Source organism: Tympanuchus pallidicinctus, unplaced genomic scaffold (assembly GCF_026119805.1).
Source record: "Tympanuchus pallidicinctus isolate F22 unplaced genomic scaffold, pur_lepc_1.0 scaffold31, whole genome shotgun sequence".
NCBI classification, from domain to species: Eukaryota; Metazoa; Chordata; class Aves; order Galliformes; family Phasianidae; genus Tympanuchus; species Tympanuchus pallidicinctus.
The window spans coordinates 10518059-10544199 of NW_026294749.1; the positions used below are offsets into that span (position 1 = coordinate 10518059).

Sequence of the window (26141 nt, forward strand, 5' to 3'; positions counted from 1 at the left end):
CTATATAATAAATTGTACCCAGTGCCTTCCTCAGCCTTCTGTGGCATGTGTTCAAGGTGTGAAAGCCATTATTTTAAAAGCTTTAAGTTGTCAGTGAAATCCTAGGAAAGCAGGAAAATATGTGGCACTACATTTTGTAAAGAAGCAATCTGTCTGCTCCAGTGTGTTGTATTTTTTCCGTCTGATTTATTGTCACCACATCCATATGCACAGCTTATGTGAAGTTTTGGGACATTCGTATGGAGAAACCCTACATTTTTAAAATAAAGTAATTGTCTGGAATGTCTTTCTGTTTTAAAATAGGTTCCCTTGGAGTAAATCCACAAAAGCAGAAGGGAGATCATAAGTATTTGTCAAAATTGGAATATCAGGTGTTGCAATGTGAAATAATGAAAGACGTAAGTCTTTCTCCTCAGAGATTAGTATTTCATATTAAGGACTTTCCTTTGGGCATCCTATACCTTTTTTGCAAAAAAAAAAAAAAGAAAATAAAAAAATAAAAAAAAATTATCAGTAAGATTAGTGATTTTTATCTAAATATTAATTTTTTTAGTCCATATACACACTGAAGTTCTCATAGGAAGATATTATAATGCTGAATATCAAGACTATCTTTCTATTTCTTTTTTCAAACTTTTTATTTAAACTCATTGTTTATTTTTTTAACTACTTCAAGCAAATGCTCAAGAAACTGAAATCAGCTTCAGTGAGTGGAGTGAAAACAAGTAGGTGCTGCTTTGATCTTTATTCAGATTGGTTTTGTGGGGGGGAAAAAAAAAGCTATTGATACTTGAGATGCCTTTCTAAAAGACAAAATGGTTAGTGAAACTTAAATGGCTGATTTGAACTCACTTTTACTGCGTGTTCTATTATTTCATTAACACAGACACGAGCAACAGCACAGCACTTTGAGGAACTGTTGAGTTCTGTTCAGTGTCACCTGATCACCCACATACCTGCAACCTCCAGATTGCACTTGAGACCAACTTTGTCTGCAACCAACACTGCTGTTTTATGTATAGAGCTGCCCTGTAGAGATAAGATTGAGCAACATTTCGGAGCACTTTGCCTGAGGTGGAGACACAGCAATTCACAAAATAGCAGCAACCTGAGGGAGAAGAGCTAGGGTCAGGGGACTGAATCAACTAAATTGAAGTCTACATAAATCAGAAATGTATTATCTCTTCTAAAATGCTGTGTTGAGGGATTAAAATCAGAAAGTGCCCTGTATTCAATAAAGTCAAAAGAATGATTTGTCTAAGGCCAAAAAAAGAAAGGGGAAAAAAAAAAGAAAAGAAGGCTCCCTGATAGATCACTGGATTTGGTCTTCGTAAATCAGACCACCCACCTTAAGTGCTCCTGTCAGTAATAACTTGTACACAAAACATGCATGTTTACTGTTAGCCTCTCAGTGACTTTAGATAATACTTTTGGACATGTGTATTGTATACTGTAGTCTAATTCACCATTACAAAGACTTAAAGGCGACTTCCCAAATAATATTGTTTTGGCCACCCTGTGAACAGCCAACTCTTATCTGTAAAGACAGTTTGAAGAGCAGCGGCAGCTCTGTTGTACATATTAGCTGACACCTTCACTGAAACTAAATCTTTTGCTTCGTTGATCATCAGCCTCTGTGTTAAACAAGCCAAAACCAAGCAGATAAAGGAGAGATTGGAAATTACTGTAAAAACTGCAATGATAAAAGGATCTGAGTAATCTGCCATTTGTCAAGGAGTCAACACAACCAGAAACTGATGTTTGCCTTACCATCATTTCTCTTTATTTTCAGGCTATATCTTGTGCATCATTCCATGCATAGCAGAATAATAATTTTCTTTCTAATGCCTAAGGCAGCCGGTGTGCCTTGAGTAAGAAGATTACATTTGCAGTAGCAAGACGAGTATCTAAACAAATTAAATTAATCTGCCAGTCCTTCCATAATTGGAGAACCTGGTTACTGAAATTTTGCTGCCTGCTGGAAAATTTCAGAACCATGGAAGGATGGGAGTCAGACTGTAGTTAAGCTGGCAATTATATCACTGTCCTTCACACAAGTCACAGTGAGAAATAGGACTCAAGTGGCAGGGACAAAAATAAATCCTTATTATTGTATTGCTAATCTCAACCTTCGTGTCCTACTCTTAAGGAGGCATTTGCTACTGAAACAGATACTTCATTTAAAGTGGTTCCTTATTTGTTTTCTTCCCGCTTTCCAAGCTAAATGTATAGTTACTTATACATTCAAAATTGTAAATTTCCTACTAACAGGCTTTGTATAAATATAAGCTGTAGCAATTGGACAGATCAATACAGTGGGAAAGGTGTTGCAACAGAGGTGTCATGGTGGAAGGACCGGCACGACAGAAAGGTGCTATAAAGGAAGGGAAGCAGATTGCTTATCTGTATCAGAAGATTCCAGGTTCGCAGGGAAAAGCTTCACCAAGAAGAGATCTCCAGGAAGAGATCCTTCCCCAGTGGCAGTCAGCCCTGAAGTGGTGTCTAAGAAAGGTGCAGCCAGGCTCCACTCCTTACCCTATTTTTGTATGGTATATTTTAGTATAAAGAGGAAGGCAACAGCAGCTCTATGGGGTGTGTGTTTTAAGTCTGTCTGCATTAAGAGGAAGAGTGCCAATGCCCCAGAATTATTCTTCTTTTCTGTGCCAAACTTTAAGCAAGATTTTCATTTATGTGTTCCCACTGATATGTAAAAATTTCTTGCTCTGTGGATACCAGAGAACAAAGAAAGTCTGTGAAATAAGTGATCTGGACAAGTAGGTGTTTTTTCTATGATGCTCTGGAGGATTAGACTGTATTCTGGCAATTTTGTGTGTGTGTGCAGCTTTTTTAGAGTCATTAGATGTGAAGTGCTAGAACACGGAAAAACTGTTAAACTACTTAAAGTGAAAATAAACAGTAGTTTTTCAGTTTCTCAACTTCATTGTCTTTGAATTTTCTGTCTACACCTACCATGATTTTTTCTTAATAACTTTTTCTAGGATCTGTCTTTTAGGGGGAAAAAAAAAAAAAAAAAGTGTTCCCTTCACATTCTGTGCCATATTTTTAATTTTGCTTGCTAAAAAATATAGTAGTATTTCTGGAGTTATACAAAGAATAAAGAGTTGAAATGAGTCAAGAAAAGATGTATTCCAATGCTCAAACAAAAAATATATCCCTTTAAGAGTATGTTTTCATTAATGTACAGTCTAGCAAAATAAAGAACATCCAAACTCAAGAAAGGTTCTAAAATGGAAAAGCACTCTGCTTGAATACCAGATTGTCCATTTTTACAGTTGGGAAAACTGGGGCACATGGAGAACTTAATTGATTTCCCCAGTGCCATTGTATAAATCATTGATGTGACAAGACCTAGAGCTGATTCTCTGTGAGCTGTGCAGCTCACTGGTTGCCTGAGTCCCTTCAATAAACAGATTCCAAAAGCACATTCTTTTTCCATCCAGTAATTTATAGTTGATGTGTGAGAAGCCTGAAGTACAAACGGATGAGGCTATTTGAGCTTATTTTGGAAAAAAATAGAAATAAAATCTCTTTAAGGTACTGCGTTCTATTCAGTCCGCTTATTTCATAAACAGATTTTGTGTTACTTTCTTCTTTCCTTGTTCAATCTCCTTTCTCTTGGTGTAAATAAAACAGCACGTCCTCTCACCCAGGCTATGCATTTATTTCATGCTCTCTCAAGTTTGGATCATGCAACTCAGCGTCTGAGAGGCTAACGTTTTCTCCACTGAAGCTGAGTCATGAATAATTTCCTTGAAAGTGAAGCATTATCCAGCCCTGTGGCAGAGGGAATGTCATCTGTGAGCAATTATTACCACTACCAACCATTCAAGAAGGTAAACCTGTGACACCTAAGGGCCCTTTCTTAGCAACGCGCCCTGTGGCTTGTGAGAAACTGCCGTAAAGAAATCAATACTCAACTTAGCAGGCCCTCTCGCCTTCCTTACCTCTGTACTAATCCTGATTTTCTGTTAAACAGTCCCATTTGTTGGTGCTATTGGTAAACACTGGACTTCACCCATCAGTGACAGGCTGTTGGTGTGATAGCAGTCACAGTCCTTTGCTGCCTGGGTCTGCTAAAAGGAAACAGTCCTGGGAAAAACCTCGATTGAGTTCTTTGAGAGCATCTTGTCTGCCTTTATGAGGATCTTCATGTCACAGAATCACAGAATCACAGAATCACAGAATCGTAGGGGTTGGAAGGGACCTCTAGAGATCATCGAGTCCAAACCCCCTGCCAAAGCAGGTTCCCTACAGCAGGTCGCACAGGTCGGCATCCAGGCAGGTCTGGAACATCTCCAGAGAAGGAGACTCCACCACCTCCCTGGGCAGCCTGTTCCAGCGCTCCGTCACCTCACTGTAAAGAAGTTCTTGCGCACATTTGTGCAGAACTTCCTATGCTGCAGTTTCCAGCCGTTTCCCCTCGTCCTGTCTCCACTCACCACTGAAAACAGTCTGGCCTCGCCATTCTGCCCCCCACACCTTAGATATTTATAGACCTGGATCAGGTCCCCTCTCAGTCTTCTTTTCTCAAGGCTGAACAGACCCAGATCACTCAGCCTTTCCTCATAGCAGAGATGCTCCAGGCCCTTCACCATCTTCGTGCCCCTCCGCTGGACTCTTTCCAAGAGATCCTTGTCTTTTTTGTACTGGGGTGCCCAGAACTGGATGCAGTACTCCAGATGAGGTCTTACCAGGGCAGAGTAGAGGGGGAGGATCACCTCCCTCGACCTGCTGGACACGCTCTTTGCAATGCACCCCAGTAAGCCATTGGCCTTTTTGGCCACAAGGGCACACTGCTGGCTCATGGCCAACCTGTCATCCACCAGGACACCCAGGTCCCTTTCCACAGGGCTCCCCTCCAGCAGGTCACCCATTGTTTACTTCGCTACATTGGAGCTTAAAGGAATTTTGAAAAATGTTTGACAAATTAATAACATTTTCAGATTTGTTATGAAAAAAGTTTAAAAATGTATTTTTGAAGTGCTTCAAATACAAATCTGTCAGGTTTTTTTTTGCTTGTTTGTTTTTTTGTTTGTTTGTTTGGCATGTGCTAGGTATTTCATGATACCTGAAAAAAAATCTGTTCTTGATTACATATAAAAAGTGAAAGACCAGAGAGTTCCTTTTATTGGAAGCATTCATCAGAGATTAAGTTACCAACATTCCTTAGAAGCTGTGACAAGAGATAATGTGCTTTCTCTACCGGCATTTAAGCACATTAGAATATAGCAAAAACCACTGAAATGCTAGCAGGTTTTTTGGCAAACTTGTGTGTAATCTCTTTTAATCCGTGACCTTGGAAACTTCATGCTGAATTAATGATGAGACGACTAAGTCATAGTTCAGGTATCGGTTTGAAGGTTGGGTGGAGTTTCTGTTTGTTTGAACAAACTTCATTTTGGAACAGGGGTTCAGCCAAAAGTGTTAGGGATTGGGATGTATCAATTGTATTTTTGTACTCTTTTACCATGTTCTGGAGCCGTGCTAGAAAAGTAGGCTTTCCAAGCTATCATCTTTGAGAACTTCTGGAAAAAGTAATGCCTCCTATTTTGTTATGTTAGCCCATGATGTTTTAGGGGCAGATGTTGGTGGTAAGGCAGTAGAGGTTGGACCTTCCCACCAATACTCCGTTACATTTTGTTGCTGTGTGACAGATGGCAGCAGAGGGACAATCTGACAGAATGGGTCTGACATGGAAGTGCTGATGAAGCAAAGGTGTGTCACTGAAATCCTCCAAAAAATAGCACCCGTTACATTCACTGATGTTTGCTGAATGTTTATGCAGACCAAACATGTTAACAGCGAGGTGGTGGGTGGGACAATTCAGGAGTGGCAATAGCAACATGAAAGGCAAGCCATGTACCAGATGGCCATGCAGATTTTGACGAGCATGGCATGCAGGCTCCTGTTCATCGCTGGTGGAAACACATGACTATATTGAAAAATTTTTTTTTGCAGCTAAGAATTTCTTCTATCAAATAGAGTTATTGTGGTCTTTGTGTCAGAAATAAATAGGAAGTATTACTTTTGGAGTGACCTTATTATTTTGATGCAGGTATTGTCTCTTTAATATATGTTATTGGCACACTTATTGAGGATCTAATACATGATTTGTAAACGTTTGTGTGTAGTGTTAGTGTTTGTAGTGTAAATAGCAGTGCAACTAACAGAAGACATGGGGAGAAAGATAGCCCTCTCAATATCTGCAGAGTTCAGGGGGTTGTTAAAATGGCTTCAGTGCCTGGCTTGATTGGTTTCTTTTCACCGCCTTTCCTCAGAAATCTTCTTCCCAGCTATGGCAGCCTCTTGCTGTCAGATCTCAATCTGGCTCACTGAGCATGGAATGGGCAAAATTTAAAATGAGCTAAAACTGGTGAAATGATTAGTTTTTTGAAGATACGGCATTTTTATTGTGGTAAATTGTGGTGCTATTTCTACCAAACACTTTAAGAGAAACAGTCTTCAAATCGTCTAACCAGGATATCCAGATACTAGCCTACTTTCCCATTTCTTTTTTTAGTGACCTCTAATAGAACTGCAGACCTCATGCTGGATGGCAGTGTTTTTTTTACTGTGCAGTGTGAACCGATACATCAACTCCAACCTGCTTATTAGCAAGGCTGATGAAACCAGCTACAGCTATAATGCCGAGCAGCTTTTTCCTCATAATTGTGTGAAAATGCAGCAAATCGAAACACCGGTCTTTTCTTCTGTCTTACATGCCTACTTTGTGTGATCACCCAGCAGAAATTAGCTTATGCATTTCTACTCGCACAAAGAGAGAAAACAAATGATGAGAGGTTGAATCTGATCCAGAACTCTCTTTGGAGAATTCATTGTTTGTTGCTAACAACTGTTCTTCAAAAGACAATTTTGGGTTAATTGCCAGCTTTTGCCTTTGGAAACAAGCTGCTTATCATGTTGTCGTCTTAACTGATGTTGTCTTTATGCTGTGTCATAGGGGAAAGGGGCATATGTGTTCTGAAGGTGTAGGTGGAAAATTGCAAGCTGTATTTTTTTCTTGGGAACTTCAGTGTTTCTCTTCCATGCTTATCTCAGTGTGGATGAAATTAAAGCAGTGGTTTGTTCTTGCTCAAATAAGGCATGTTTGCAGAGTCCCTTCAGGAGCAGAGCGCTTCTCAGGGAAAATAATGAGAGCAATTGTCTCATGCCAGGTTGGCAGAAAACTAGGATTAAGATTTGAGCAACTAATTAAGATGAAGGTAGGAGAAAAGTTCACCTGTTGAGTTTTCAGTCTATACTTGCCAAAGCGTTTTCCCAGAAGTGGGCGTGGGAGTGTTGTTTAGTATTACTCCAATGTTCTATTCCAGTTGGGTATGGAAAAATATTACTCTGAAAGGAGGAAATGCAGAAGAGAAAGAAGAGGGAAGGGCTGCAAAATAAAATACTGCACTCTGCTGACCTTCTGATACAATCCAAGAGAGAAGAATGCAACAGCAGAAACAAATGTATATAGGCCATATCTTCACACAGTTTTGGCACATAATTTCTTCTGGCTTTGAGAACATCAGAATACAGTATTTATAGCAGTTACGTAGGGGAAAAAAAAGTGATTTCTGCCTTGCATTCCTCAGCTATTGATTGATTTACCGTAATAACTGGTGATTTGTTTCCTGTGCCTCTGATTTTATGTTATGCTTTAACTGTGATTAATTGCAGACAGCTTATGAAAGGAAGGGACCATGAGTAGAAATTTGAAATACTTGGAAGTTTTTTTCTCCTTTGGAGAATTGTGTTTATGTACACCTTGTTTGTACATGTATGCTTTTGTCACAAGGGCGTAGAAGAATCTTTCATTACTAAAGCACTATCAGAGCTAGCAACCTCCTTGAGGATGCTTAAAGACAGGCAGATGCACTGCTTTCTTGACTCTTCAACACTGTTGAGCAATGTGAGAAACTCTCTCCAACTCTCCATTTTCATGTATGCTGAAGATACTTAAACCTAATATCTTATGGTTCCTCTTCCATACTCTCACAGATCCATCCATCTCATAATTACTGAAGAATGATTTTTTTTTTCCGTTGTTTTTCCTGTTACTAAGGACTTTGCACCACAAGATGTTGCAGGCCTATTTGTCTACTTTCTCTTACTGCGTATATTCGAACCACTGTATTGGTTTTATTGCTTATGTGATTGATAACTTTGGTTTGGGAGTGGAAACCATTGAGGTGAGTATTTAAGTTTGATTAGTCATGTGAGCATCTAAGAACTGCAGTCAAAATATTGATAGCCGCTCTGATTTTTTCTTCAGATCTTTTTGTTTATGCAGAAAGACTTAAAATGAAGTCTTAATACTGCTGTTAGAGATCACAGCATGTTTCTTGGTGATCTATCTCAATAATGAATTGCACTTGTTTGTTCAATTATACAGCTTGTTTCACTTTTTGTCGTTGAAATTCAGACTACAACATAAAATACTGTTTCTGTAGTTAGAAAGGCCATATAAACCCTTAGTGTCTTGTAATTTTTATGTAAGTTCATGCTAAGAATACTTCTTAATTCAAGAGGAAAAGGTTGCATGCCATCAAATAGTTACTGACGAGCATTTTTTAATGAAGTACTGAGGCCTTGAATTTGAGTTGTTTGTAGTGCTGTGAACATTCTTGATTTCTCTTCTTTTGACAGTTGCAAAAGATAACATGCTGAGGAAAAGCACACAACTGAGATTTGTGATAAACTTATCTATATCCTTTGGAGTTGAATAAACATTGTAGTATTTTTCTTCTTCTAGAACAGAAGTGATTCATCATAGAATTTTCTTGATCTTATATCAGTTAACTTCCTTTAATGGATAATAAAGAACTGATCAGAATTATTATTTTGCTATGCTATTTACATGATGCTTCTCTTTGTTACCTATTCTGTATGGCAATAATTGGCAAAAATAATATTCAGACAAATTAAGATGCACCATAACTACTTCAGAAGCAGTGACTATTAAATTATAAGCATCATGAAGTTATTGTACGTGCATCACTCTTTTATGCATCATTCACTCTGGTCCCTCTGTGAGCTCCTGATGTCATTTGACATTCAGCACAAGGCACCCGGAAAAGTCACCAGTTCTAGGCTCTTACCTTACCCTAGATTGAAGAAATGCCCTGAAGTCTGCAACTTTTCTTTCATCTATTGACTACCTTCAAAATAAAAGAAAATGGTATCATTATCCTGTCCTCATCAGTTCCTGTGATTTCAGGTATGCCTGTGACTTACTGAAGTTGTGCCCGTGTTAAGAAGTTTTATTAGGGTTGGCACTTCTTCCTGCTGAATCTGTGCTGCAAACAGCATTACACTGTGCTATGTCAGCACCATTCTGAGACCACTGGTGAACATTTCTGTTACAGAGGCTTCAGTCTGAGAAAACAGATTTGTACTGCAAGTTCCTGAAATAATTTCTGGAGGAGCTGTTTGAGAGGGTATTTACCAAGATCATTTGTAAAATCTCATATAACTGATACTTGTCGGGGCTCATGCAGCTGTAGGACGAGATCAGTGGAACGGGAGTTATGTATTGTTGCCTTAGCAACTGCCACTTCATACTGTGCTTTAATCACTTGGAAATTCGCAATATATCTCAAGGAACTGCTTCCAACAATAGCAGCCAATCTTAACTAGCTTTAAATGATTTCACAGAAGTTGAAAGGACTGCATTACTAAGAAAGACTACCATATTTTTAAGCTTGGTAGCCTTGTTTAGCCACAGGCTTAGCTTATTTAGAAGAAGGGATGTTTAATCTCAGTTCTCAAGAAATTGTTTACATCATGCCTTCGGAATGCATGGGATTGGCAAATTGACTGAAAGTTACTGATAGTTTTAAAAGATTCCTTGAAACTCCATCCTCCTTTCTAGCAGATGAGCAGTAATAATTTCCTGTACTTACGTGTCAAACATCTAGCTTCCTTAAGGGCAGTCTGCTGTCCAGTTTTTTGTTTCATTTGTGGATTATTGTGGGTACGAAAGAAGAACTCAAACATTTTATCTCCTCTTGTTCCTATTTTGAACGTTTCATTTAGACTTTTTCTGTTCTTATGGAGCTTGTTAGATCACCTGAGAAAAGCAGGGAGAGGTTTTTGTCAGCATTATGTTGAGGCAGTTGCCTGAGTGCTCATCCAGCAGGACAGTTCCAAATACCAGTTCTGCATATAGTATTTTATATTGCTATAGCAACTACCTCAGTTTTATAGTCACTGCTGTGTAAGTTGTGCAATTAGAATTACATTTTGCACATGTGGAACAGTTTCAGAGTAACAGCCAGAGTCCCTTAGCAATGTGTGTCAGATCCAGACTAAATCCCAATTCTACATCCTCATCGTGGGCTTTCACTTCTTAAGTACAAGTTTATGACAAAGATCCAAACAAGAGAAACTGCTTTTCAGCTGCAGTGTGTGTCTCCCCTTTCAGAGAAATTATTTTCCTTTTATAATTTTGCACACAGTTAACACAATTCAGAAAGGCAGTTTGACAGAGTTGTCAACACGCTACTTTTATTACCTCTTTTCTAGACAAGAAGAGCAATGAAAAGGAGAGACAAGCAAAATGCAAATGTACAGAATTTAAAAGAAATTGCATATTTGGAGGACCAGTTGTCGTTTTTAGGTCACAACTCACTTATCTAGATATAATTTTCATCTGAGCTGCATGGCATGGCTTGTACGTGTTGGAAGAAGCTACATTTTCACAGCAGGAAGCCAAATTAAAAGGAAGCAGTCTGATGCAGGTGCACAGCAATAGAAAGGAGCTATTTTAACCTGAAGCAGGAGAAATGGGACAGGAAAGCAGAAGCAGTCTACTTCTGTCCCTTATCTGCTTCTCTCCTACTCTTTCCCTCCCCCATATCTGTGCCAACAAATTCATAAGGGGGCTGAAGAGGTGGCATTCCATTGATTTTACTGAGCTGCTCTGCCTGATGCTGATGGGCTGTGGAAGATTTTGTTACACTGGCTGTGTCCTCTTAGAGCTGACTTCTAATCTATACCTTGTCCTGAGTTCCTGCTTGCATAGTCTCAAGCCACTGGAGTGTTCAGGTTCTCTGTTTCTTTCCTCAGTTCTAAGACAAGTCAGACACACTATGGAGGGACTGATACCTATTTGATATGAAAGATACAGGACTCTAACTGTTACCCCACTCCTGTACTTCTATACATCATTATCACGTCAGATTTTTTCTGTAGGATAAATAAAATTGAAATTAAAGTTCATGAAAGATTTTATTACTAATTATGAGATTTGCAAACTACCTGGCAATTGTTACAGCGTGAGAGGGATAGAACTTGTACATTAGTGTGTTATTTTCAGTGAAAACAAATTTAGTTTGTGTAAACATGATCAATTTGTCTTAATATGGAGGAGATTGCCAGGCAATTTTTCTTTTTTTTTTTTTGCTATCTGTTATCACACTATCCTCCATAAAGAAAAAAATCCAAGTTCTGTAGAGGAATTCTTTCCAAGTGAGATGTCAGTGCTGACTTTACACCACTGCAAATGCTTTGTCACAATTATAGTTCTCTGAGAGCTGGAACTCGTGCATACCTGTCGAAGCAGATGAAAGAGCAGGAATAAAAAATGAGATGCTGAATTACTTTTGCTGGTATGTGCCTGAAAAACAAAAAAAAAAAACCATCAAAGGTTATTATAATTATGACTGTTATTAGATATCATGTCTGGTTTCTGCATATTTACATTCTCTCTGAGAGAGCTGAAACTTAGACATTTAGGGATCCCAGGGGGATAATTGCAGAAATGATGACATATATTCTACTTCTTGGACAAATTTCAATACCAAAGCTGCATTCTGCCTACTTACATTTCTTCTTAATTACAGTTGGATGCAGGGATAGTCATTTTTTTGTTGTAAGAGTGTGTGTAGCCAATTAGTGTTGTAGATCATGAATACCCAATGGCTTAACTTACTAAATAGAATTGCTGTTTTCTGTTACAACAGAAGAGTTTGCAAATATCTGAATGTTGTCTTTGTGAGGTCAGCCTTGGACAGAAGTACAAATCGAGTAACTGGAGAAAATGAACCATGTTGAATTTACCTCTCACTCCATATAGGATGGCTGAGCTTTTTGTCCCATATGTCTGTACTCTAAATTGGTGTAGGCTGTTCTGCTCCTCTTCGTTCCTTGCACACATTTTTAATGCCATACTTTTGATGCTGTATGATTAATTCAGTCTTCCTATTTTCCTCCCCCTTCCAAGAAATTCTGAGCACAGAGAAGTTTTCTGTCTAGCTCACTGAGGTGCAGGAACCTGTGCTCCTTTTGCTCATGGAAGCAAAAGAAAACTGGCAGCGTCTCTGAAGAAACCTCTGCTCATAGCAAATGATCAAACACGGGTATTCTTTTCTTCTCCCCTTTGATTTATTTTTTTCTTTATACCATACTTGCCACTCCGACATCTGAGAGCACAAAGAGAACGTGTGTAGTTTAGAATACCTCCCTGGCAGGATTCACAGGGACAATGAAGGCAAAGTGTTATGACCAGAGAGAAGCAGGGAACCACAGGACAGTTGAGAAATGAGTTACTGTCCCAGTATTGCTTTGCTCTGGTTTTGTTAAGTTATGATATGGATAAATACTGAGTGCAACTCAATGAGATGGCTGGTAGATTGGTTTTGGTGTTTTCCAGTGGTAGCGTGTTTCCCCAAAGGTGAGTATTGCTTCCCTAACATTTCCTCCTCCTCTTTTTTATAACACTGCATGACATGTGAGATTTCTTACTGTAGCATTGCAATATCGTTCTGTTTTGTGATTTTAAAGGCTGCGGTCTAAAATGTTACAGAAACAATATAGAAATGTCAGTCAGGGAAAGTGTTCCCTGTAATCCTGTTAGTGGCATAGTTACCTCCAGTGCCTTCTTGGCATGTATCTACAAAAGTCCTCTGGGGATTTGAATTGAGAAACTGTTTTCTTGGAAAAAAACAACACCTCAGTGTTCAGAAGAGTGATAAATGGTTACAGATGATTCTTTTTACTAAGATTTGAATATGTTGTATCTGCTGCTGCATGTAAACTTCCCAGAGGAACATCAGTAGAAATTCTAAGTGTGCTATGAACAACTCTTAAGCACCTTTAAAAAGTAAGCAGAAATGTACATCTTTTCTACCATTAGGATTTTTACACTAGGTCTGAAACCTGGGACTTGTGCCCCTTTCTGTGTTCCCTACAATTATGTACACAGTGAAATTAATTTTGGCTCATGATAGGTGCCAGATTTCCCCTGATCTCTCCAGGGTGTGCTTTGGGAATGTCCCAGATATGTGCCTAGGGAGGGGGAAGCATGATGTCTTGCTAGGAGAATGGGGAACCAGGGCCATGTATAGTGTGTATATATACTGCAATGTAGCTGTGACATTGCTGTTCTTATTTTTATCTGTTCATTTTTCTGTCATTGATTTCTAGGAAAAAAAAAATTAGAAGTTATATTTTAGTTTAACTTATTCCATAAAGAATCAAAGCATTATTATCTGATCTATATCTTCTTGCTAATTCACATGGACTTTATGATGGGCTTGTGTTGGAAGTCCTTCTGAGGGTAATTTTGAGTGCAGCATTTCTTACAGATATTAGAAGTTTGGAGTGGAATATGAAATTTGAAAACATTTTTGGTTCTCAGGATAGCAAGAGCAATAAAAGCAGCAAGTCAGTTTAACTAGCTAAACAGTTGTAATTTGTAGAATATATTTGTCAAATAGTTTGGAAAGAATCCATTCGTTGACACTTGCTGAACATTTCTGGAAGCCAAACAGTGGATGTGAGCACAGTGAGGTGGTGGGCAGTGCATTAAAGCACTGGTGACAGTGATGTGAAAGACAAGCCATGTTCTGGATGGTCATGCACAGCTGTCACATCACAAAACGATGTACAGAGTTGAATACTGGCTTCAAGGTATTGAAAATGATGGTGACAACACTGCAATATCGCAAAGTTTGCATCAGGTGAGTCCCACATATGCTCACACAGGGACAGAAAGAACACTGCATGCAAGTTTGTCAGTACCTGTTGAACCAATAAGAGGCTGAAGGGGAGAGTTTCCAGGATTGCATCAGTATGATGTGATGTCACTGCTACAAGCTGGAGTGAAAACGGCAGCCCATGGAGCAGCAACATGAGAATTCCCCTTTGAAGAAAAATATGAAGATGCAGCCCTTAGTGAGTAAAGTGATGTGCACTGTCTTTTGAGATAGGGAAAGGGGGGATCCTTCTGGGTTTCCTAGAACCTGGACAAACCATCAACTCCGACCACTACGTTGCAGCACTGGCTAAGCTGAAAGCTCAAACTTGAGAAGAGACAACTTTTCCCTTGCATCAAGCTGTCACCAGACCCTATACCAGTTTGAAGACTGTGGAGCACATCGCCAGTCTTGGCTGGACTGTCCGACCACACACTCACCATATATAGTCTGGATTTGGCACCTTCTGACTTCCATCTGTTTGGACCGATGAAAGATGGGCAGCATTTTCCTAGCAACAACGCTGTCACAGCTGCTGTGAAGCAGTGCATCACCTCCACTGGTGCAAACTTTTGTAAGTGTGGCACGCAGGCTCTTGTTCATTGCTGTCAAAAATGCATAGCTAGTGGCTATGATGAAAAATAGTGTTTTGTATGAGAATTTTGTCAATTAAGCAGAGTTATTGTGCTCTTTGAAGCTGTTGGAGTTTCCATGGCAATAAATAGGAGGCATTGCTTTCAGAGTGACCTATTTACAACTCTGTAGTGGACAAAATCAAAAGGTGTTATGCAGATGATTCTGAAGTTTGAGGAAAGCCAGGTTTTCGTTCATACATACGTGGCAACAAAATGCAACTATCTTGTCGTGCAGCCTTCCATTTATCTAATTGCAAAATGCAATTTATGCTTCCTTTAGACTGTGCTAATGCATTTAGAAGCTGGATGTCTAATTGAAATACTCTAGTTTTTTGGCCCAGGGTTTATTAAGCTTTTAATATTACTGTGTCTGTGGGAACTTAAAAGCTTTCTTCTTCACTGAGTCATTGCAATATGTAGTGTTGACTGCCACGTCGTGGAAATTAATGTGATGTCTCAAGTGATATCTTAGCAATGTCAACAAGAAGGGATAGAGGTGTTCTATCAATCACTGTAAATAGTAAGAGTGGTTTTAAAAATAAAATAGCTTAGCATGATGTTACCTGAAAGTTCAGCAATGTCTTACAGTTCCCTGCTTCTCTCCGATGCTTCCAATTGTTCTGTTTGTCATAAGGTTGTTGCTGTGGGGCTGGAAGGTGTTAATTTTTGTCGTTGATTACAGAATTTTATTCTTAGTGAGAGTGTTTTCATTAACTAGATGAAGCAATAATTGGACCCTGTTTATACCTGATAAAAATTTATTTGTTGTTTTGTTAAAAAGTAAAAATAAATTTGCATTTCTGAACTGGATTTTCGTGTCAAGCCGTTGCTGTACAGCAGTTCTTAACCTGCATTTTGACCTTTCCCCATCAGTTTTGGAGAGTGTGAGTTAGGGCTTTCTTTCCCCTGCTTTCTTGCTGATACAAAATGTCCTGAGAGAATTTGATTATTTCCACCAAATGTGTCTGTTTATCAATGCAACTCTTTTTTGAACGTTTTCTGAGTCATCTGCCTTGTTTTCTGTGTTCCAGGTTGGAGAAAGGCAGAGGGTTCTGGTGACAGAAGAATCCTTTGATTCCAACTACTATGTTGCTCACAATCCATTCTATGAGCAGGTACTGCTAACTAATCAAGATAACATCTTTTGGGGGTATCTTTGCTTTCTGATAATCTCAGCAACACAGTGCACTGCAGTGAAAGAAATAAAATGAAACAAGAAAACCTTTTCCCAAGAAAGGTGTGACCATCAAATCTCATTTTTGAGATATTTTGTTTCCTTTTGTGTTCTAAATGCAGTTTACCTGAAATTATGTTAAGAAATACACAGTAGTTCTTCAGCCATGCAACATGAGGGCACACTATATATCCAAAAAAACACTGCATGGTTTCAATGAGCTGTTTATTACTGCAGTAGTTTTACTTTCCAAGTCTCAGAAGCAGTATTTTCTTAATAGTTTAAACTTCTTAATTTCACTGCTTCTTTTGGAAAATTCTTTCAGGTAATGCAACTTGTAAAAATTTATATATTTTTTTTTTCAAACAATTAGAAAGATCAGAAACTGTTGTTTAGATTAGCACCCCAGACTGACATGTTTTATTTTTTGTATTATTTTCTATGTAATTTCTATAAATCATATTTTTTCCATGCAGAAAAACAATCTTTATGAACTGGGAAGTACAATATCTGTTTCACAAAATTATTATTTTTCCTCAAAAGCAGATGAAAAAACAGTGACATGGCTTTTCTGAATCGTCTGTATTTCATTCTGTTTTTGCGGTTGGCTTGTTCTCAATCTTCTTACACCCATCTGAGTAGTTTGTTTTTACTCCCATAGTTATTCAGTTGTCCTGTCTGGAGGAGCTATTGGTAGTGACTGTGGTTATATAGTTAACATTAGTGCTTTGTTCTAATAATTGTTCCATGTTGCATTACAGCAACACACAGTTTTTTAAAGCTGTTTTTTTTCTTAGTGTTAGGTAGTGTTACTGCCTTTGAAACATGTTCTATAGGTAACTGGTTCACTAAGTATTTTTTTCAACAGTTTCGTTCTTTCCTAGGATAAATCTCATTATTTTTCTTTTCTTATACCTCTGACCTCCATCTTAAATCTTGTATATCACTGTTCCTCGCCTTTATACCTTATCAGTCAGATTTGAGGAACATGGTTTTGTGCAGGGAGATGAAAAGGAAATTGCTTGGGGCTTTTTAGTGTTTAATGCTTTTTTTAATGAAAGTTTCATTAATTAAAATGGAAGCAGTATGTGAAAAATTGTTGATGTTTTATGGTGTGTTTGTACAGCCCCTAATACAGCTCCTGACTGGAACTGGTGAAGAATAAACTAAATAGAAATTGTAACAGTTATTTTAAATTGTATCATGGAAGAAGTACTACATTTATTATGGAATAAATATTTGTATGTCTTTTCCCTAAAATTTTATGTGTTTGACAAGGGTAATAACTTTGTGTTCAACAAAGTAAGAACAAGGTTTTGTGCTAGTGACTGGCATTTGTAGTAGTAAATTTAATGATAGTAGATTAGAAATCAGCCACTTACAGTCAGTAAATATCATTTTATGTTTGAAAGCTGAAGTGAATGGTCCTGGTGTGATGTTGTGTTAATTAAAGGAAGTATCAGACCTACAATCTCTCCATTAAGCTTGCCAGTATTAAAAGAGTTTGCTTTTAAAACCACATTGATAGAGCTGTACTGATAAACCTACTGGTAGCTTAGTGAGTAACTCTGGTGACATAGTTTAATGTAGTTCACTGAACTGTTCATTGAACTGACCAAAAGATACTTCACCAAAACAGTCAAGATGACTGTTTCTGTTGGTAGAACTTTGTTTCTTAGGAAGAGGGAGGGGATTTTTTATGAATGTATGCCAAGTCTGGCTGCTCCGTTGCTTATAGCACCTCTCCAGTTTTTACATATAAGCCAGTCTCTTTCTGAGCTTAAGAGTTACTTATCCACAAATGTCCCATAGAATTTATGTATATGAATTGCCAATAATTAGATGGAGTACCAAAATTTACAGAGGGTGCAGGCTCAGGGTTGTGATTTAACCCAGCAGGTGGCTGAGCACCACAAAGTCGTTCACTTACTCCCCCTTTACCAGGGAGAGAATTAGGAAAAAGAAAAAAAAAAAAAATGTATGGGTTGAATTTAAAGTATTTACTAAGACAGAGAAAAGGAAAACAGTTATGACATCATATATATATGAATGTATACAACAAGTGGTGCACAGTTACTCACCTTGCCTTTGCCCTTGCCATTGCCTCTGAGCAGTTGAAGGGAGTGAGATCCTCTCCCACCCCCCTTCAAAACTTCTTCCACATAGTATCATATGATATGGAGTATCCCTGTGGTTTGTTTAAGTCCACTGTCCAAATCCTGTCCCCTCCCAGGTCCTTGAGCCCTTCACTGTGTATGGCCTTGGCTCTGTACAACACTGCTTAGCAGCAGCTATAAACATGAGTGTGTTATCAACACTGTTTTTCTCCAAGAACCAAAATATAGCGTTATACCAGACACTCTGAAAACAATTCCATTCCAGCTGAAACTACAACACTCAGATACTCATTTACCTGGTTTTCCTCTGATATAAGTTTGCCCCCAAAAATGTATATGGGAATAAGTGTGATCTAGACATGTTGTAAAAATACCTCAACTCTGGGATCCTGGCTTTTTATGTTTGCCACTTAGGTCCATTAGTTACATTTCCAATCTCCAGAACACAAAACAACCTGCTTTTCTTGGAAGATGCTTAGGAATCTCAGTGGAATTCTAGAAGTTCCCATGAACACCTTGAAAGTGGCCATGAACACCTGGAACCTTTGGGGAAAAAGGGAAAGTACTTGTAATGATTTCTGCTGAGCAGGACAGCAACTTGAAAATTAAAAAATAAAAAAATAAGAGGACCGTGAGGCAGGTGTGAAGAAGAAATCTGTTAGCATTCCATACTACAAGTGCCCTGGGGAAACCAGCTAGTCTGGATTAAAATGTTGTCATTCGGGTCTGACTTTCTTATCAGTTTAAAAGAAACACAACCGCATGCTGTAGGATCAATTGACTTGAGAAGCACTGAGCTAACACCACAAAGCTCTTGAAGGCAAACTGGAGATGTTACTGATCACCTGTCAGGGGCTGTAGCTTATGTTGGTGCCTGAGGTTTTAAATGTTTAAATGTTTAGGAGTTGCTCTTACATGTTGCAAAAAGTCTGTTTTCTGAGTGGAAGCTGGAAAGTGATGCCCTTTATGGTATTTAGTAACTGTATCTTTATTTTAAAGGTTCTGGTGCCAAAGGATCCTATGTTAATGGGTAAAATGGTAGAAGTGAATATTTATGAAGCTGGGAAACATTTTATGAAGGGGCAGCCTGTGTCAGATGCCAGAGTTTATGCTGCATCCATCACGAGACCATTAGCAAAAGGAGAAGTTTCTGGTTTAACAGAGGTGAGTAAAAGACATTTTCTGTTTTACTTTGTTGGTAAAACAGCATCTGCTCAAGTGTAATGATTTCAGGCTATATATCTGTTATCATTTTACAGTTCCCCTTTTGTGTATGCATGAAGCTTTAATCTTTTCTAACAGATTGAAATCTGAATTTAAAAGATGCTTTTGCTGATACCCATAGCTTTTATTTGCTGACTCTAAAGGCAATAATATCCTCGTTTCTTGTTCCAGGACACAAAATGAGAAGGAACTATTAGAATGGAAAAGATTTAATATAAGCAATTATGTAATTCAATGTATTTCATCTCTAATTTAGTAGAAGTACGAATCTGTTTGTTTTCCATTACAAAGTTGTATTTAAAAATATTTATTGGTTACTTGTCTGTTAGAGTAGTTCAAAATTTTGCCCAAAGATTCGAAAGTCTTTGATAGGTAGAGGTACTAAGTATTTACAGTATATTTTGGAAAAAGGTCAACGTCTGATCTAGCCATGTAAAGAAAATGAAACTCTTTTTAAAAGATATCTGATCCTTATTTTACACCTCAGTAGATGTGGCTGTTAGCCAAGTATTCTCATACATTTCATGGAACTCTAGTTGTAAAATCTGATGGAGTGTGAAATGAAAATGTGTATCACATTTCTAAGCATCATTTGATGTCCTTTCTCCAGCACTGTTGTTAGGCTCTCTGAAAATATGTAGCTGTAATTTAGCACATGGAAGAAAGGTAACTGGAAGTTTATCATCCACCTTGCTGCTTTTACAGTAAATTGTGGACAAGTATTAAGATAAGAATAGGTATACATATTTTTTTTAATTGTAAGTGGTCATATTTAACATAAATAATCACTCCATACCTTGTGTAAGTAGGGCTGAGTAATTTGGTATCATAAGGCTGGTTATAATAAACATGGCAACAATATTACTGAAATTTTATATGTTAAGAATAAGAAACAAAATTATCAAAGTCGAATGGACCAATAATTTACATAACAAATCATTGAGAGGCCATTAAGAGGTATAAATCTGCGATTGCCCTTTAACTAGATATGAACAAGTACTTAGAATGCCCAAATAAAAAGTTACAGCAAATTTCCTGCTTAGAAGTGCTTGAGACATCTAATTCTAACCTAAGATGCTTCTGAGCAGATCTCATGTTCCGGTCGTAGAATCACAAAATGGTTTGGGTTGGAATGGACCTTTAAGATCATCTATTTCCAACTCCCCTGCTATAGGCAGGAACACCTCCTTCTAGATCAGGTTGCTCAAAGCCCCATCCAGCCTGGGCTTGAACACCTCCACGGATAGGGCATCCGCACTCTCACTAGGCAACCCATTCCAGAGTCTCACCACCCTCGTAGAAAAGCATTTCTTTCTAATACCTAGTCTAAATCTACCCTCTTCCAGTTTAAAGCCATTTATCCTTGTCCTGTTGCTACCTGTCCTTATAAAACAGTCCCTCCCCAGCTTTTCTGTAGGTCCCCTTCAGGTACTGGAAGGACACTAGAAGGTTTTTTTGGAGCCCTCTGTTCTCCAGACCGAAAAGATCCACCTCTCTCAGCCTGTCCTCACAGAGAAGGTGCTCAAGCCCAGCCCAGGATACAGTTGGCCTTCTGGTCTGCAAGCTCACATTGCTGGTTCACATTGAGCTTTTCATTAACCAACATCTGCAAATCCTTCTCCTCAAGGCTATTCTCAAGCCATTCTCCACCCAGCCTGTATTTGTGCTTGAGATTGCTCTGACCCAGGTGGAGTCACCTTGCACTTGACTTTGCTGCCCTCCTCTCAAACCTGTCCAGATCCCTGTGGATGGTATCCCTTCCCTCTAGGGTATCAACTGCTCCACTCAGCTTGGTGTTATCTGCAACCTTTCTGAGTGTGCACTCAGTCTCACTATCCATGACATATGCAAAGATGTTAAATAGCACTGGTTCCAGCACCAATCTCTGAGGAATGCTACTCATCAGCAGTCTAAATGGTGATTTAAGTGGAATCTAAGTGGCAGTCTAAGTGGAGTCATAGAGGATGGCTCTTTCTAACAATTAGAGAACAGGGCAATGTGTCATCTGACCCTTTTTATGGTTTGCTGTGTGCTCTCACGACAGACTGAGGAAAGAAGAGTGAGACAACTTAGAACAAATGTTTTCAGATACTCCCTCAAAAGTAGAGGTCCTGGATCTTCAACAGATTGCCAAGGCTCTCCACCACATTCTCAGCATACAGAGCAAAAATCTTGGATAACTTTTCTGTTGAGCCAAGTTACCAAACTTTATAGTAGAGAGAAGGAAGAGATGAATAAAACAAAGATTGAAAACACATGGCCCTTTCCCTTCCTGCTTTGCATTAAGATGAGGAAGAATTAGGGCCTGCTTTAATTTTGGGATTGAGTGAATGCATAATCAGCTGCCAGGTGGCTCTTGAGATCAGGCATGTTTCTCTTATCCAGTTGTTGTCCTCTGGGCATAAACTCTTCTAGGAACTGACCAGCATCCTGAAGATGACGTGTGTATTGCTATAATGAGATAATAATAGCAGGGTGGTAAAGTCTTCAGCTACTGCAAATGAGAATGAGCCTGAATGTAGCAGCCACAGAATCCTGATTTTATATAAAAATGAAGGGAAAAAGCCATTTACCTTTGGAACACTCAGGTAAGCAGGGATCTCTAGCAAGGGACACTCTCATCTCCACTGCCAACCCTTAAATAAGGTCTGGGAAGGGATGGATCCTGGCTCCATTCTCTCCGCTCACTCATGTGCATTGTTTGCACCTGAGCACCCCCAGGTTGGCCCTGCCTTCCCACCAGGTGCTCAATCACTGCTTCAGGCCATGATTTAGCATTTCCACTACAGCATGCTGTCTGAAATACCTGAGAAGTTTCAACTGGGTCTCTGCTCTCACCTTGTCAGTGGTATGACTTCCTCTCAGCTCCACTGTGTTTGCTGGTCTGTGATGGCAGTTAGTTCAGAGCGACATGTAAATTTTAATGTAGATTGAGATAATTTAGAGCAAAACAACATGACAAAAGGTTGTACTGCACTGAAGTGTCTATGCTTTAGTCCATTCCCATTCAGCAAAGCACTTAGCTCTTCCCTGATGACCATGAAATGTACTGGGACTGTAGCTTACAATTCAGCATCCTTGCATAAAAGTGCTTTGCAAGAAGGAAAGAGAGATAGTGCTGATTTAGGGCTGTGATTGTACGTATCTGTAGGTACTGTTTTGGTAGCGTATTGTAAGCCTGTGTAGAACACAGTGAAAGATATGTTTCAAAATGCATCACAAATGTACTTCTCTCTAATGAGGAATGTTGACAGGACAGGGAAATCTTTCAGTTTATAAGGACATTAACCACAGGACTGAAATTTGACAAGAATGGAGAGCGCCGTAATGTATAGATGATGAAAGCACAAAACAATCTTAAGCAAAAATACCGTGATGAGGAATTACCTACAAAGGATCAGAGCTTATTTGACTTTTCTATGGGGTTTCTTTGTCACCTGCTACATTTCCCTCAATAGTTTCTTCTGATTAGTTCAGAGGAAGCACCGAAGGCATACCATGGCTTTGAAAGGACAGTTGTGGCTTCTGTGTTTTTTGACTTCACTAGTTTGTTGGTTTGTGTGTTTTGTTTTTTACCCTTTTGGCAGCATTACTGTGGTAACTGTTTGGTACAAATAAATGCAAGAAGGTAAACAAGTGAAATCAGTGTCTTTGATTGGAAAGGAGAGAATTCAGTGTGTCACACTCAGAAATGTTGACGGTCTATGTCAAACTTTGGTACATTTTATATCTGAGCCAAATCAGAAGCAGGCAAATACTGACAAGATTATTTCCAGTCTATTTCTAGCATGCATTTTTATCATACCTTTTCAGTCTGTGCAAAACACACCTAATATATCCATCCATTTTTATATATTTACTAATGATGTAGAATTTCTTAGCAGTTAATGTATTTTCTAAAAAAAAAAAACAACAAAAGTGTTGTTAAATTGCTTAACATAAGGTCTTTACTTTCAGTAACATTAGGCTCTGTGGCAGAATTTATCAGGCCAGGGAGGGTGGAGGAATGCTGGAGCCAGTAGCTCAGGTGAAAAAGATGTCAAAATGATTTGTCTGACTGATTGTAGGGGATGTATTATGTATTAAAATACACAGCTGTTTACCAGAATTAGTTTTTTACTTCAACATGCATTTTTGGTAGAAGTTGCTCAAAAGTGCATTGTGTCTAAATGGCAGTTTTCAAGATAGTTTATTAAAGGCAAATACACTTAGTAATTTCAATTACCGGAATTTAAATCTAGTATAGATTTCTTAAGGCTTGGGTCGTGCAGTTGCCAATTCAGTGATAGAACAAGGTTTAGAGGGTATATAGTGATAGCTGAAATCAATAAAGGATGAGCAGAAGGCAGTTTTGGATTTGGTTCTGGTGAATCTAGCGTAGGATGTGTGGACTGGGTATTGATAGTAGACATTACAAATGATTGCTAGACAAAACAAGCATATCACAAGTAACTAATTGCAATTAAAAATAACAGTAAATAAAACTTTGGATCAATAATTAGTTCTTCTCAATTTCATGGGGAAAAAAAAAGTGAATGCTCCTCTTTTATTGAGGAGGCTAGGAATTGACAAAGCTTTAAGGACATACCTCAGCATTTTGACATTCAGTAAAGCACATAAGCTTGTCTACTATGTCATGTAGTGCTCTGTTAATATTGTCTGCGAGGTTTTGAAGGTGCAATGCACAGGATACTTATTTTGCTATCACCAAATAATGACTGAAGGTGTCAATGGAGTGTGTCAGCGGTCTGAATGTCATTCAATTCTAAAATTTAAGTTTGATATTTTCATTTTTATCTATTTTGACCATGTTTAAAGATCCTTATAATTTCTCAGCAGGACAAAATAAAATGCATAACCAATATATCATATCTACAGACAAGGCTTTGTCCTAACCTAATCATGCAATTAATGATAAGAATCTGTGACAATTCTTATTTGGTGTTAAGAAACTGAAGTGAAGTATTTTAGGGTTCTGTAGTTCAGAAATATCTAGTTGCTTATGTGTTCTGTGACTAAAGGAAAAAAGTGCTACAATATGAGAAATAGATAAGGAAGAGACCTAAGGACTGAAGGACATAAATAAAAGGCTGGCTGCCTGCCAGAACTGTTATGTATTATGAAAATCAAAGCCTGGAAGTCTGGAAGCCTTTGGTAGGAAATCGTAATCAAATGGAAAATTAAGTCAAAGAAAAATAATTTTAACTGACTGCTTGATTATAAGCTCATGCTTGTTTTATGTTTAGAATTCCTGCTTCTATAACCATCTGTGACTGACTTTCTTCTGAAGCAAATACAGGCACATCTTTGTCTCAGTTACCTGTTTTCTATTGCTTTATTGATAACTTTCTCTAACACTTCCCATGTGAACAAACCATGCAGGCAGCCTCCATTTGCCTCTGTTTGTTATTCTGGCACCTTGGTGCACATCTCAATCTCTCCCAGGTCACAGTAATATCCACAGTTAAGCTAGGAGTTATTCCAGTCTTTGGGATCTTCAGAGGAATTGAGGAATAAGCCACTGATATATAGATAGCAAGGAACTGTTTGATCAGTTTGCTTGTTCTTTTTTCTCCGTGTCCTCCTTTCATTTATTTTTTTGGCAGTAGATAGCACTGGATGCTGCTAAAGAAGCTTTATGTTCCCATCCCCTAGTTAGAGTATTTTCTATTTATTTAGCAAAATATGACCTCTAAATGTTATCCAGCCTTTTTTTCCTGATGTTAGGAACTAGAAAAGATACAAAAATCAAAGGCTACTATATAAACTGCCAGTAAAAAGAGTCAGCAAAGCATAGCTTGAAGGGAACTCTCTGATCTTAGGAAGAAAGTGCTTCACTTGTAGGCAAAATGAAATGGAGAAGAGTGAAGAATGTGTAGTCTTCTGGAACCAAAATGAAAGAAATCATGGCAAAATTGAGATCTCTATATTGGAAACTTCCTTCAAGGACATGGAAGATAGGTGTAAAACTGCAGGGATTATAAAGCATAAGTTTTTATGTACATTGGAGTTTCAAAGTGATGGAAAGCTTGGATTCTAAACAGGGATTAGAAGACAGGGGGAAAAAAAAGTCAAAGAAGCAAGTTTTGGATGGAAAAAAAAATGACATGAAGGTTTAAGGAAAGAAATCTAACATAAAATACTGACAGTATGAGAAACGCTAATGAAAGATCAGAACTTCCAAAAGAGAAAAAGTAAAATAAAGCACATCTTTTGCCTCTGTTGAAAAGCTACTTTACAAAGGTTTTACATCACAGCATCTAAGAAGGGGCATTTTGAAGAGTATGTTGGGAATTTTCTATTTAACATAAACACATGGACAAACAATTGAACACTTGCAATGTAAAACAGGTATCAGGCAGTGCCACATTTCCATGCAGTATGGTGCAGTGTTTAGTGCTCTTGCATTTTCTGTTGTAGGAACATACTTTTTGTTCTGTAAGTTGCTCTCTCACTCCTTCCCTAAAACAACTGATTGTAGTGAGAGGCGTGCAACCAGTTAGTGCTTTTATAGTTATTAATCAGCTCCATTTAATGTGTTCGTCTCGTTCCCTTATGGTTGTAAGTGAAGTAAAGAGAAGTAAAGAGAATATAAAGTGATGTAAAATCCTAAATTAATCTCTATTTCTTCTTTTTTTTTTTCCATTATTTCACAGAGGTCACTGTAAAGTTAGTATCACTATAAACAGAGTCTAAAGAAATGGACCTTTCCTTTTTAAAAGTGGAGCTCAAAGCCATCTGTTCTTGGGTTTAGGAAGAAATTTCAAAAGTCTTGTTTTTCTGGGAAAAAAAAAAAAGACCAAAAAAAATTAATCTGGTGTTCCTTTCTTTAGGTGCTAGCTTTTGTGATTTACACATCATCTGTATTCCACATTGGATTAATTTGTTTGGAAATTGCAGTTGATTTAATTTTTTTCTTCTACTTGAAAGCCCAACATTTATCAATCTAGACTCTGAAATTCAGGACAGATTCTTTCTTACAGCCTGAAAA

The 26141-nt window shown here is 38.2% G+C and overlaps 1 protein-coding gene across 2 annotated transcripts in view; it reads left to right on the top strand.

Moving 5' to 3' along the window:
* CDKAL1 (CDK5 regulatory subunit associated protein 1 like 1) overlaps nt 1-26141 on the top strand; it is a 364386-nt gene that overhangs the window by 323314 nt on the left and 14931 nt on the right. For both annotated transcript variants that reach the window (XM_052697955.1, XM_052697956.1), the window contains exons 14-15: nt 15667-15750; nt 18926-19090. In XM_052697955.1, the coding sequence (XP_052553915.1) occupies nt 15667-15750; nt 18926-19090 (249 nt within the window). The remainder of the gene's footprint in view (nt 1-15666; nt 15751-18925; nt 19091-26141) is intronic.